Here is a 15,191-nt window from a genome sequence, read left to right as displayed (position 1 = left end):
CTGAAATTACCTCCTGGAACTGAGGAAGGCAGGACAGGACAAGGCTAGTGTGGTGAGCATTCAGGAGCCATTCCCTTGTGCAGGGCTGCAAATTCAAGCCCTCAGTATGCACAGTGGCTTCGACATCACACACAAGATGAAGCTGTCTGTCAATGAGGAGAAGCCAAAACATGCAGGCAGAATTCAGTATTATAAACTTAAGAAACCTACCAATACCTCATATCGTAAGCTTTTCCTTTACATATTCTAAATATTATACAGTAAAAATGCCTTTATAAGTACTGAGGCACTATCCTTAGTAATCCATTCCATGGTATCTCCAAAACATAATCTTTCTCCAAATGTCTCCTAAATGTATTGGGATATGTACCAAGATGTCACACTTTAGATCTGATTATCTACATTAACATTTTTTTAATTGGAAAAAATGTAAATAATAGCTTCAAATCATCATTCACTGAAACAGAGTACTTGTCTCCATGCAATTCCTTTGTTTCATTTTTATTTCTTACAAATGGAATCACAAGATGTTGTGATTGAGTTGTGTTTTTTGGTTTTTTTTTTTTTTTTTTTTTTTTTTTTTTTTTTTTTTTTTTTTTTTAAGCATTTTTAGTTAACATGTTCACCTATTTTTCTTGAATGGCTGCAGATGAAGAGCCATCATCTGTCTCAAAGCAAGAATGATTATATATTCCAGTGGTTAGGGAAGTCACAGAAGAGACCTGTTCTACACGAGGCAATAATCCAGAGCAGGGCACTAATCTGGAAGATGGGCTCTCAGCTTCAAAGTTCCTTTTCTGAACTAAGCAGAGTAGGGCCTGCAGGGTCTCTCACTTCTGAGAGTAAGCATGTCAGTCAACTACTGAGGATGCTTATTTCATCAAACATTGGTAAGCACATGGTCACCTGCATTCTTAATTTCCATGAAAAGTTTTATTTTCCACAAGGCTGACCTTTTCTTTCAAAATGAAGTCCAACCTAAAACGTTGGTTCACCAATTTTAAATTAGGATTATTTATAGTAGTATAGGATTATTATATATCCCATGAGTGGGGAGAGATGCTGTTATCAATTTTATTTCACTGCTAACATTGAAGAAGCTTGGCAAAAGCTCAGTACTGCTAGGAAGCTTAACTTATCTCTGCATATTACTTCCCTAGTAAATTATGCAGCATTTATTAATGAACGTATTGCCTGCTCAAACAAGAAACAGAATCATCTATTGTGCATATATTAACAGTAGCTAGACCATGATACATTATGCTGCAAAGAAACAGAGAGAAGAATGGTGTGGCAATTTAGGGCTCTAAATTCACAGTGAAACAGGAGAGATGTTTACCACAGAGTGAAAAATGTTCCAAGAGGAGATGGTGAGTTGAAGAGAACATCAAAGCTGTAAATATTACAACGCGTTTATCTGTTTCTAAGCCAGTAATAAAGGAAGATCCTGGCACTTCTTGGAATTGCCCTGCTGCGTCTCACATTTTAGTGTGAAAACAATTATCATTCATTTCTTCAAATTATGTTGAAGTGTTGCTTCTACTAAATAGTGTCACTTTCACTTCTCTGTACATTTGATCAATTTTTAGATCATGCAGTTTATTAAGCACATCTCTGTGAACTCAACCAAAACATTTCAGGTATTATTTGAAATTTATAGTTTAGTAACCAACCAACCATTACAAAACCAGACCAAGCATTCTGACCAGAGCATATTGGTAAGGTATTTTAAACTAGCTACATGTGTTCAATCTCAGTCTTGTACTTTTAGCCTACAGACTGGCACGGCCTTGTGTGATGCTTCCACTGTCAATTAATAAGAGCTTTAAATGGGACATTGACTTTTTACTAAATTTGTAAAAAAAAAAAACAAACAAACAAACAAAAAAAAACACCACAAAAATGGAAACACCAAAAACCAACCAATGAAATAAACAAAAAACCCAAACATTTTCTGATTAATTTCTGATTAATTCTGATTAATAAATTGGGCTATAAAAACACAGAACATCCTTTTTGGGGGATTGCTAAGTATTTTTCAGTAATAACTTGCAAGGTTTAATTGCACTGTTTACTAACATAGCTTTTAAGTTTTAAAAGTCTTCCAAGTGCTGATTTCTATGTGATTTTTTTTTAGTTCACTGTTGGAACCACTTGATTCTCTAGAAAAAGATTTATTTTGGACTAACAAAACAGAAATTGTGATTATCTTGTAGGACTGACTGTAATCTTTTATTTTCTTTAGCTACAGTATTACATTATACTTAATATTGTATAAGTGTCTGAAAACACAAAATAAAAATTTATTATCCCTTTTTATATTGTAAATAATGAATACCTATCTCTAGAATTTGTACTTTTTGAATACTAAGTGGAAGATACAACTCTTCATGTGTTAATGGATAATCTCTTTTTGTTACAGATACAGTTTATGTTTTCTACAAAATGCTGGTTACTACTACCCAAACAGTAAGCATACTTTGATCACAAGACTTTGTGATCTGCCAGCTGGGACAGCAGCTAATTATACAGTATTTTGTTTTGGCTTTTGTTAGTGTCCCACTTCATACTGTCCTCCAATTCTGCCTGTAATCTCCATCATTCTTGGAGGCAGTAACAAATTGCCTTCTTCCTTCCCCCGGGAGTCAGAATGATTAATTTGTCAACATCTAGTTAAAGCCTACTACAAAGAAACCAAGATCTTGGAAAGTCATAATATGTCTTCAAAACCTGATCTTTCTGAAGGATAATATTGGAAATACAGCACAGATGCAGACACAAAGCTTTCAGCCTCTCTTGTCTGGTAGAATAAACACAGTGCAAAGTTCCCATTTCAAGCACATCCATCATGTTAGTTTGGGATGCCTTGTCATTCACCCTACATCAAATTCCAAGCTTGCTACTGTGAAGTAATTGTGGCAGAAAGGCGTTTATGTAGCTGAGCAGATTGCGTGTCATTTTCTATGGCCATATTAAAATGCTAACATGGGGCAAGTTCACCATGGGTGTTTAATGTGCCATCCATTGGAGGGCTGGAAAAAAAGAATCACCAGAATAGAGCAAGAATTCCAATGATGGAATCAGCCTTGGCTCCTCTTCTGTTACCTCTTTCACCATATTCATAGCTGTTTTTTCTGCTAGGTACTGCTCCTGTATCTGGTTTCTGCAGTAAGAGAAATGGGTGTGTTTAATCTCTGTCCAAAGTCTGTGTTTTATTTAATCACTACCTCAGAAAATGAGAAGTTGAATCTCAGCTGTGTTATTTCTGGATATCATGCTCTTTTCTCCTCAGATTATGGGAAATCTGAGTTTACTGTTCACATTTTCAGGTTAAAGGCATTGAATGCTAGCAGGTATATAAGGGCTACAAAGATTCACAGACTGCATATAAATCAATTTTAGCTTATGGTGACATAAGTCACAATCTAGTGCAAGGAAAACATCTTACATAGTGTCATATTAAATAAAACACAGGTAGACTTCCTCCTTTTTTCAATTCCTTCCTGCTCTTGTGTATTCTTTGGGGACACTTCAGAGGTTCTTATGTTTCCATGATTCTGCTCTGCTGTAAGTCTTATCATCTGAAACCTCACTTCTATTCCACAGCAATGGCATCTCCTTTGTTAAACTGAATTTTACCCTTTCATTACCTGAAGTCCTCCATCAATCAGTTTTCCTGTTGTTTATTTAGCAATACAATTTTGGAAACTGAGTTTACCCTGGGCAGTGTCTCCTGGTCTGTAGCTGTTACAGGAAAGACTGTTGAAGCTAAGCAGTCCTCCAGTTTTAGTTTGTTAGTGTATAAAGAAATAATTTCTTTTGTTCTATTTTTTCAGGTTTTAGATCAATAGGGAGATGCTCAGAAATACCAAGTATAAGCAAGTCCCATCGTTAAAGCAGAGCTTCTTTCAGACCAGAGTACTGAGCAGAAGCAGATTCTGAAGTTACAAATAGGTGCCCTTAAAGAAATTCTAATGGAAGAAATAGTCATAACATGTTCTTTCCTATGAGCGTTTTTACAACATGAAATAAATAATTCCAAGAAATCCTCTCCCAGGCTGGGTTTAAACTCTCAGCAGCTGGCTAGCTACAAAACATAACAGACACATAAACCTTATGGTAGCAAGAATAAGATTTAGCTAAACAGAAGAAAAGGGCAGAATTTGAACTGCATGAGCTTACCTTGATCTTGAACTGTCCAGCATGTTAGCATAGGCCAAAAAAGCAGAATATTTTGGCTTAGCTTCAGGAATGTCCCCCAGCTTCTCTGTGCTTTTTCTGTGATACCAAGTCATATACTGAAGTTCTTAAACAATTACTTAATTAGCTGCTTCAATAAGCCAGGAAAGTGAAAATCTGCATCTCTAGCACAAAACTGTTTTTAAAGCAATTGTATGCAATAAAGACAAAGGAAATCAAAAGGAAAAAGAAAACCCTCGCATGTTCTCTGTGTTACGGGAAATTCACTTTCTTCTACATCAACGTGATGAGATGAAGATTACTGAGGAAAAGGTAAATGTAAAATCTCTACATTGCAGTTCATGACCACACAGCAGATCTGAAGACAACAATTTTGAGCCTTATTTCAGCTCATGAAATCCATGATTTGCAATAATCTACTTCAAGAACACTGCTCTGTTGCGGTTTTCAGATTCCTTTGTTAAAGCATGTCAAAAACTGCAGAGATGGAACTACCTCAACACTAGCTCTTATGTTAGTTGAGAAGCACTTTAAGAAGTCTCTTTTCAGAATGAAATCTGATTTGCAATCAGAGATGTTCTGTTCTTGGAAAGGAAAATGGCATGCTATACTTGACAGGAAAAAAATGCAATGGTATAACAAAAATATAGCACTTGAAAAAAAAACACCTCAAGAGCTTCCTATCTCTACATATTCTGAAAGAGAAATGATTTCCAAGTTTTAATAATTCGTCTATCTCATAAAAGAAGCTGATAATGGACATTGGTGAAACTGAGTTCAACACTTGAAGTTTCTAATTAAAAAATGAGTCCGTTCTAAGAAGTGAAAAAAATGATTCTTAAGTTTTACCACTGGAGGAAAGAATCTATGCAAGTTTCAGTTTGTTGTGTAGAGTTAAAGCCGAAAAACCAGTACGAAGGTAGGAACTCCTTGCAGAGATGGCTCTTGATGCAACTAGAAATCAAGTTTTTAAGAAACTGGAACAATGACTTATCTAGATTTTACAGAAATATTTTTTTTAGAATAATCATAGAATCATAGAATGGCCTGGGTTGATAAGGACCACAATGATCATCTAATTTCAACCCCCCTGCTATGTGCAGGGTCACCAACCGCTAGACGAGGCTGCCCAGAGCCACATCCAGCCTTGGAGACAAATACTGAAGAGATTGCCTAACATTCAACTGCACAAGCTAATTGTCATTAACACAGCTGCTGTCACCACATGATTCATTGTTTTCATGAAGACTCCATCAGCGGATACAAAAAAAGATTTCCAAAGCTATTTTTTGTTGCATATTTTACAGACAAATGTTGGCTTTAATATTTTATAGGGTGTGTGACCATTCCAGTGACTGAAACATATGATGAAAACTGATGGAAAATAATCAGCAAGTACAGAAATCAGTCTGCTTGAAGCTCTTTGCTGTGAAAGCTCTTGCTCTTTTTCTACATAATACTTCCACTAATATCAGTAGTAGCTCTGCACAGGATAAGAGCTCAGGATTTTCATACATCATTGAGGTGAACATTGCCAGAAGTTATCTAAGATTTATGCAAACACACTCTACAAGTCAGCATTCCTTCTGCATGGAAGTCTCATTTAAATTAATGCAGTTTTTGGCTTAGGGAAAGAATTCCTTCTAAGCACAGTTTCTTAACTTTGCAGATTGATGACCCAGAATCAAAGTGAAAAATCATTCATGATCTGCTCTGTCAGAAAGAAATGCATACATGGGTGCAATAAAAACCAAGTAATTTATTTGAGTAGGGGTTCAGAAGATGGATTGGAAATACTATCTTGAAGGTCATGGTGCCTGGTGGTAGGAAGAAGATATTTCTTTATTTTCGGTTACTGACATACTCTTCAAACTCTATGGCAACTGGTTATTTTATGTTTTTACTTCTAACCATAAATTCTTTTGCATACAGAAGATCCCAAGATTCTATACAGCACTTTTTGTACCTCTGTGCTGTTCAACTGCTTGAATTAGCTTCACCTTCTATTAGAAGGCAGCAAACATATTGACAGTTCCACTGCAGCACAAGCTCCTACATACTGAGCTGCTAAGGCAGGGCTAGCTTTCCTTACCAAACAGTTGTCTGAAAATAACCCATCTGAGTACCCTCTGAGTTTGGGACTAAGTCACAAAGCCAAGGAACTTCAGCTCTTGCAATCTATCCTCTCCAGGTTTACAGTGTAGAATCTCAAGTTTACCTATGAGATCTGTTCTTTCAACTTTACTCAGTCAAATCTTTGGTGACACAAATAAGAAATTAATATTAAAATATATAAAAAAAAATAATCTGTATGCTGTGGTAAAACTTCATCATACTTCTTTTCCTACACAGGCACAAAAATATCTTTCTAACATATAAAGGAAGCTAGAAGCTGTAGGCAATATTCAAGAACCACTGTTGCTCAACGTAAAGAGGTTGGTTATATATATGGACAAATATATTACAGTTAAATGCACAAACTCCAAGCATTGCAGAGTATCAAAATTGGAAGTAAAGGGAAAGAAGACCATCTTCAAGCACAGATTGCTCACACTATTTGAGATAAACATTCTTATTTGTGATACATCACCACTCCAAAACATGCTACTGCAGAAATTAACATATAGCGAGCATATCTGACAAATACCAATGACCACTCAAAACAAGACATGACATTCAATATAAAAACAGATTGAACAGCTAGCAAAACAAGAGCAATGAAAGAAATGTGCATTCTTAAGCATATAGAATTCAGTTCCGAAGTTAATTTAAAACATCAGCATCTTTAAGGCTGCACTAGCCTTGCTTATATTGGCTCCTACTCCAGCAAATGCCTAAATCCTGTCCTCTATAGAATTGAATAATGTGCAGCTGTTGTCAGAGCGAATATTCACGTTACTAAAGCTGCACGCAACCTAAGGTGTGCTGTGACTATGAGCTTTGAGACCAGCTCTTCCCACACATACATCAAATGAACTTTCCTTTTACTCATTCACACCGAAGCAGGAAAGATGAGATGATTCTTGGGTTTGTTTTTGTTGAGGATTTTAATCACAACAGTGTAAAATGAACGTAGAAATAAAACCGTCTGCATTTGAGATTACATCGCATTTGTCCAAATTAAATCAGCTTTTTTTAGTTTGCACAACCCAGGAGATTGAAACAGTAGGTGAAAAAAACAGGGACAACAACGGTGTTTTGAGTGCAGCTGTTTCACATACATATGAGAAGGAGAAACTGAGAAATTAGTTTAATTTATACTAAATATAAATGATAAATAAAGGCCCGGAAAAGATTTTTTAAAGAAAAAAAAAATATATATATATATATACATATATAATATATATATATTTTTTTAAGAGCTTTTTTTCTTTTAAAACTGTGCTCTTCAATTACTACAAGATGTTCCATAAAGCAAACAGATAAAAAGAAAGACTATCTCACACCTGGCTTATGTAGCTCTATTTCTTTAAATATCTTATTCCTGACTTCAAAACAAGCACATAAGATGTGCAAATTTATTCCTTGTTGTTGACAAGTATTTGTATTACTAATGCCATATCTAACCTTACAAGCTTGCAAACTATATGAATGTAAACTATACAGTTTAGAAGTGTTCACATTGAAATTTTCAAATACTTCAAATGTAATCAATCACTGTGTGCTTTCTTTGCAACTAACTGTAGCAGACGTACTATTAACAACTTCTGCTGTCTGCTCAAGTACAGATACGAAAATACAATAGCATTGTGTTTCTCAATAGTGTTTGAATAAAACCATACTGTACCTACTTCCTAGCAGTCATGACACACCAGAATAATACATACTGTGAATATACTACACCTTGTTATCCTAAGGAAATTAATCAGTAAAATCTGACACATTAGCCTATTGAGAGATTTGAAAATATTTAGACTCATGCATTCCCCAAATTTTGCAGATTATCTTATTGAAAAAAATGTATAGCATAAATTGCATATTCCCCTATCTTCTAAATGTAAAAAATATATATCTTTGCACTGTACAGTGGAGAATGGTAGCAACGTATTTCTATGCAATTTGAAAAGGTTTCCGTGAAGCTGAAAAATCAAAGCACTTTGCTTTGAGAGTAATGCCAAAAAGCAAAAAGAGAAGACAGACATATTAGCCATGCTCTGATCAGGAGGAAGCTTCGCATCATCAGGGATGTTACCAGAACCTGTTATTAAAATGTTAGCAAAGGAGCTCACACCAGCGTATCAATGTGACTGCTCCTGCAGACCAAGGAGCTGGCATGCAAATAGATCAAAGCAAAATTCACTTTAAGTCCTTGGGTCTGTATTTCCATAAAATCTTTCATGATGGACAGAATAAAGGTGGAAATACGTCAATCACCTCAAGTAATAATTACGAGTTGTCATTAGGGCAATAGAAGGACCAGTAATCTACATAACTACTTTAGTGGAAGATATACAGAAGAAATCTTTCTAATTTGATAAAATAATGTGATTTTTTTTTTTAATAACTCAAAAGAAAATAAGCAATATTAAAATCAGACAAAGTAGATTTTATTATGTGTTATTGTCTTCTTGAAAATATCAGGATTATGTGCTGTGAAATGCACTTTCTTTCCATAGAAAAATTCAGGTTTTCTTACTGATAATTGTTGGTGTAGTAAATACAGAGTAAGCATAAAACAGTTAAGGACTCTTGAAAGTCATTGGTAACAGTCATAAAACTGCCAGTTTTCAGTGCCGATTACTGAACGCTGAGATTAGTGAAATGAAGATTAGCAACATTCTCTGGGGTTATTAACATGCCTGTAATAGTTTTCCATTAGATATCAAGGGAAATGTTTCTACTGGAGCCAGAAGTACACAGATGTGGCACTGTCAATATTAAAAGATAGCACAAATTTTAAGATATACTTTTCTGAACTACTAATGTCCAGAATTCTTTATTTTTATTAAAAAACAAACAAACAAACATTTGTTTTCCAACTCCAACATATGAGAATTACCAAGAGTTCAGATGGCACTAAAGCTGGCAGTACCTGCAGCAAATGCACCACTCTAATACTGACATTTACATGCACATATCCTAAAAAGTCATATTTTCCTCTAGAAAAAGGTTTTTGTTGTTCCTGTCAATTATTTACACTCAAAAGTTAAAGTACTTGTATCTCCAAAATTCTACTGAATATTTCATGCATTTTCTGAGTGAATTCACACAATTCAAAAGTGCCATTTGTTTTGATTATGAAACATTCAACAATTCTTTTACTTCAAAAAAAATTACTTAATTGCATCCTTAACATTTAATTACATTTAAAAGCCTTCCATTTTTAATTGACGTAAAATTGTGTATGGGTAAATGAGTCACATACTCTCTGGCATTCTTGTACCTTTGGTACAAATTTTGCACAAGCACATTTCTTCTCAGAGATAGACAAAATAATGCCGGCATCTTAGTTTGAAAATGTAAACTAGGCCTAAATAGAAGGGATATGAGGATTCCCGAAACAGACCAGGCCTATTGGGGTATTGGGTTACAAATTAATCAAAACCAAGAATGAATTTATGAAGCAGTAGCTTATATATAGGGGCATCATCTCCTTTATCTATTAAAAGAGCGGTAGTTATTTTGTTTGTATAGAAACAATTACTGAAAATAATTAGACTTGCCCCTGTTCCAGATCTATAGGAATATTCTTACTGTTCACTGAAACATACAGCACTAGTATTAGTCAATCGCAGAAGTTGCATCATGGAAGTACATTCCACAACTGCATTTGCCCTTCTGAGCTACACTTGTTCTGCTTTTGAATATTTACTTGCACAGGACATATTAAAGAACTAGAAATTACAGTTTTCCCGATCTCATGGAAAAATGGGAAGCATCACTTATCAAGAATGTGCAGCAGGTGTATTTTGTTTTCTTTGATATCTTCTCTGAACAACACACAGCAAACCATCTTGACGTCCATTCACACAGAACCACTCCTCACATATTTTCATCAAGTTTGCTATGTACAGACACCTACTCTCTATTTTCTTCCCAGTGGTAGGGGCAGTAAAGATTCAACTTGTATGAATCTTTATGCATACTGGGGTACTTCTAATATGGACTGGTGGTGTTTTAATGTACTGCATTGTACCCTCCATCTCATTCCTTGTAAATATTCATATTTTGTTTTTATTTAACTGTCATCTTAATTAGAGGTCTTGACTGAACCGCTCATAACGAAAGTCGAATCTTCTTTCTATGCTGATATTAGCACAGATCACAGTAAAGTACAGATGTACTGCTTCTCATAGCCTTTCTGAACAGCAGTATCTTTCTGGAGAGCCAGACTAAATGCTAAATGCTGTGGAATTGAAAGGACATTTGCCACATCATATCTGCAGTAGAATGAGAAGTGCATATTACAGTCTGCACATACACTGCAAGATCAAGAGGTACCAGATAACAGGGTGAACAATAGGCTGAACTGCCAACTGTCTACTCCCCAGTCTTTGCCTAATTCTATTACTCTCATAATGCATCAGGACTTCTACATGGAATGTTCATTTACATCATAGAATATTTCTAAATAAAATGGAAACTGTTATCAGCATCACACGCACAGTAGAGAAGACTTAATACTTACAGCAAAGTTAACACAGGCTTTCTTTCTTCAAGGGATATAAAGAAAAAAAAATCCACACAGAGCCATTATTATTTAACCTCAAACTGAGAACACAAGCCCGTAAGAACATCAACAGAGGGTCAGATCAAATGCCAGTGGTCTCAATGTTCTGTCCCCCATGACTGCCAGCAGTAGCTACTTGGAGAAAACCATGTTTCCATTTTCTCTCTGTCTTAGAATCATAGAATCATAGTGGCCTGGGTTGAAAAGGACCACAATGATCATCTAGTTCCAACCCCCTGCTATGTGCAGGGTCGCCAACCACCAGACCAGGCTGCCCAGAGCCACATCCAGCCTGGCCTTGAACGCCTCCAGAGATGGGGCATCCACAGCCTCCCTGGGCAACCTGTTCCAGTGCTTCAACACCCTCTGTGTGAAAAACTTCCTCCTAATATCTAACCTATAGGACAGCAGTGTCTAAGTAGAAGCAGAGCACACTACGATATTTTACCTGAATCCAGTAAACTATAGCTTCTAGCTGCTAAAGGATTTCCTAAGACAAGTTGAATCATCAGTATTTTTTTCTGAGACAAATGTTGGACAGAACCAGAACTTGTATTAATTCTCACAGTTAACTAAGAACCAGCTTTGTGCAGTGGTAGGCCTCTTTAGCACATTTTCCAGACCTAAGTATTCAGATAAAGCTTGTTTTACAAAGAATCCACAGACATGACTTTTTATTAAGAAGCTGAAAAGTGTTGGTATTGTAAGGGACTCCCTATTTATCTTTCAGAAGGAAAGAAACAGAATAGTCAGAAAATACTGAGGGAAAAAATAAAAAACAAAACAACAACAACAACAACAAACAAACAATCCAAGTCATGAATAGAACCCGTAAGTCACTAGCGGAGTTTCATAGGATATAAAATAGGTCTGGAAGAGCAGCTGTCACTTTCATAGTCTTTGAGAAGATAAGAGTAATCTACTGAAATCTTAACAGCCACAAAATTAACTTCCTTGCTGTTTTGGTAATATAGCAAATCATGCTTATTAATACAATACTTTTATGAACTTCTGTGAATAGCTGCTGTAAGTTAGAAGAGAAACAATATCTGCTTCATGGAAGCAACTGTGTTGAAACATCTCAGGACTACACCACTCCTTTGTCAGGGTATGCTGGCTGTCACAAAGACTCAAGTCACACGTGTCTACACATGCCATTCTCACTTCAAAGTTGAGCAGGAGGAAAATGCAGTATTTACCACGGCAGTGCAACCTATCTGATGCAGATTACTTCCACAAAGGAAACAGTTGTCATCTGCCTGAAAAGACATCCTTGCTATGAGCTTCAGGAAGATGGAGCAACCCAAAGTAGATGCACTCACAGGATTTATCAAGAACAGTACCTCTGTCTTCTTCAAATTTCATTCCCTCCCAGCACAAGACAGGCTCCTTGGTTTTCAAACAACTCACACTGACAGGTGTGGTGTCTGACAACTTTGTTAAAAAGCATAGATCAAACCTATGTTTTCTGAAGCAGAATATGTAAGCCTTTGCAGTTCTTACAAAAGACAACCACTTAAACAGAGACCTCAGTGTTGACCAACTCTTCCTCCTTAGATCGGTTGCATAGGCAGACACAGCACACGTGTGTATTTACAGATCTACAAGTTCCACAGGCAATACCTCTGAATGACCACGATGTGAAATGTAAATTATCAATAATAAACATCTCCTTCCCACAGCAGATCTTTTTTATTCTGTAAAACATCTGCATCTAAATTGTCCCGCGGCAATGTGTGCAGATAAACAAACTTGCTTCCTGAACTACAGAAGTAACTGCCAAATCTTTGCAAAGGGCTCCCCACGAAGAGGGGAGAATTAATAGAATTAATAAGTAGCATTACAGTAATGCTGAATTTGAGTGGGGAATTCGGTGAACCAAGAGACATCATTCTTGGGAAAGTTCATTTCTACACACAACTGAAAACAGCATTATGTTCCTGAGGACCATTCCTACAGCAATGCGTATCATTATATTTTGATTATATGGTTTTAGCTGCATACACATTAAATATTTTTACTACAGCTTTATTTCATTTTATTTTAATTCCCTTTTTAAACCATCCTTATACATAAAGTTTGAAATGCGGAAGTAGTATGAAAGAACAGCAACAAAAAGAAAGGAGAATGATACAGCAGGCATAGTATGCAATAAAAGAGAACTAATCTAGTGTATAACTTCTGAGTTAGACAACCCTATTATGAAAGGTATATCTCACAAAAGGCAAATAAACATCTGCCTTATTTTTCCTCCCCATATATTTATCTGTGGTATTATGAATTTATCAAATACAAAACAATGAAAGCAAACTAAACAAGAAATGGCTGTTTATAAAAGTAATGCAAAGTCCAAAGAAAATCTAAAATATTTTATTTTCGCAACAGATAATGGATGGTAAATTTACTAAGTTATATCACTAGCTGCAAGGTCTCAAAGGCTTTCACTTTCAGACCTCACCTCGTTAACTCCTCCCTCCTAGATATATGAAAATTAAAAGTTTGAATTGTTTTTCAGAAATTTTTCAATATATAAAGCCAAATCTCTTTGAGAAAACACATAATCTTTTTTTTTTTTTTTTTTTTTTTTTAAGAACATGCTTTGCTTCAGCAGTTACATTTGCTATTTTGGGCTGCTTTTCTTAGAAAGACTCCAGATGGTTTATCTGAAAGTAAGGTTAAGTTTTTTGACATTTTCTTAAAACGGCACCAGTATGTGTGTAAAGGAGAAAGAGAGAAGAAAGAGAAAGGGAGAGAAAGATTTTCTAAAGCAATGACCCGCCTCAAAAATCACAGTCTTATTACTGCAGTGTTTATTTAGATAAACTGTGGGTCTTGCCATGGCATTTAATTAATCACTTGGGGAAAAAATAACAACCACCAAACATCCTCACTTGGGCATATATTTGCACTGCGTAACAGTTATTGCTTAATTATCCTTATTTCAAAAACAATATTTATTCGCTTCACCTGCTAACATGTTAGCCTCTCTGCTCTCTGTAAATCATATCAAATATAAAAACATTTTCTCATTTCCCTTTTAATTTTAATACTTTTGTTTTCCATCTGCAAAGCGATGTCCTTAGATGACTCTTTGCACTGTCTCTCACCCCAAATCAGTTTGACAAACACAAAAATGAATAAGAAGGAAATATTTCCTTTTTTGTTCTAATGGAATATTTGTCCTATAAGATATTTCCTGCCTGGAGCACATATCGTGCTTTACTCAGCTTAATTCGATCCATTTTTGCCATCTAACATAGGGAAGAAAGTCATTCATTCATCGTCATCATTCAGATACCATTTCCAATCTCTCGCACTTGTGTCATTTGAGTCAAGCATTCACAACTAGTTGCTTTGAAAAATATGAAGAGGAAAATATGCTCACCTTCAGGCTCCCCACAGAGTGTACACTGTGACTCTGAAAAGAAAAAGAGAAAAATTACGATTTCTTGCTTTTAAGGTCTGTGTGGTGTACAGTTATGAAGTCGTAACTACATCCAAATAAAATAAATCTTGTGGAACTCAGATTTAGCATGGACAATGCAATTCCATTTTCAGCATCTATTTCTTTAACAGTTGCAACATAACTTTTAAAAGAGAGTTTTTGCAAAAAAAAAAAAAAACATTTTCTAAACAGTCATAAAAGTTTCTAGTTTTGCTTATGTCACTATCACCTCCACATATTCCAATCAAGTGCAGGTAGCAGGACTTTTGGGTTCAGCGTAACTTTTTTGTATTTGTAGCTGTAGATCAGTGACAGCAGCCACTCAAATAAAGAGCTTAAGCCTCTTAATATTTTATCACTGGAGGCAATAGACAGTAAAAGCGACAAAGGTATTACATTCCTTTCTCATAAAAGACTTCCAAGTCCTTCCAGGCGAATGAATAAGTCAAATAAAAAGTAAAAGTGTTCTGATATCCTACAAAATATTCGATTATAGAAAAGAGGGAAGTACAGCTTTATTATAATAAACACACAGTCTCTAAATTATTATTATTATTAGTGCAATTATTATTTTCTTTACACATCACTATTTGGGAGCTGGCCGTCTTAAAAATTACATCGCATAGTGTAGAAATATGTGCACATACAAACGAAACACTTTAAGCCTTCTTTGTTTGAGATTGAGTTTTGTCAGGCATTAGCATCGAGCTGCGGTACAAAGCTGTTATTTTGAACACCAGCAACAGAATCAAATGAAATCACGGGGACTGCAGTCGAGCTGGTAGATAATTCTGATAAAGCTGGAAAAAGTCTTACTTCAAAGCAGCGCAGTATATTTTACAGTCACAACTACTGGAATCTCCATCTTAACAACTC

The 15,191-nt window shown here is 35.6% G+C and overlaps 1 protein-coding gene across 1 annotated transcript in view; it reads right to left on the bottom strand.

The window, feature by feature from the left end:
* DLGAP2 (DLG associated protein 2) overlaps positions 1-15,191 on the bottom strand; it is a 410,760-nt gene that overhangs the window by 217,353 nt on the left and 178,216 nt on the right. The window contains exon 3 of the mRNA XM_042817501.1: positions 14,256-14,288. Within this exon, the coding sequence (XP_042673435.1) occupies positions 14,256-14,288 (33 nt within the window). The remainder of the gene's footprint in view (positions 1-14,255; positions 14,289-15,191) is intronic.

The sequence above is a fragment of the Centrocercus urophasianus genome, unplaced genomic scaffold (assembly GCF_019232065.1).
Source record: "Centrocercus urophasianus isolate 14NV4802_14NV808 unplaced genomic scaffold, USGS_Curo_1.0 seq_10, whole genome shotgun sequence".
Taxonomy (NCBI): Eukaryota; Metazoa; Chordata; class Aves; order Galliformes; family Phasianidae; genus Centrocercus; species Centrocercus urophasianus.
This window is presented reverse-complemented; position numbering and strand designations above follow the sequence as displayed.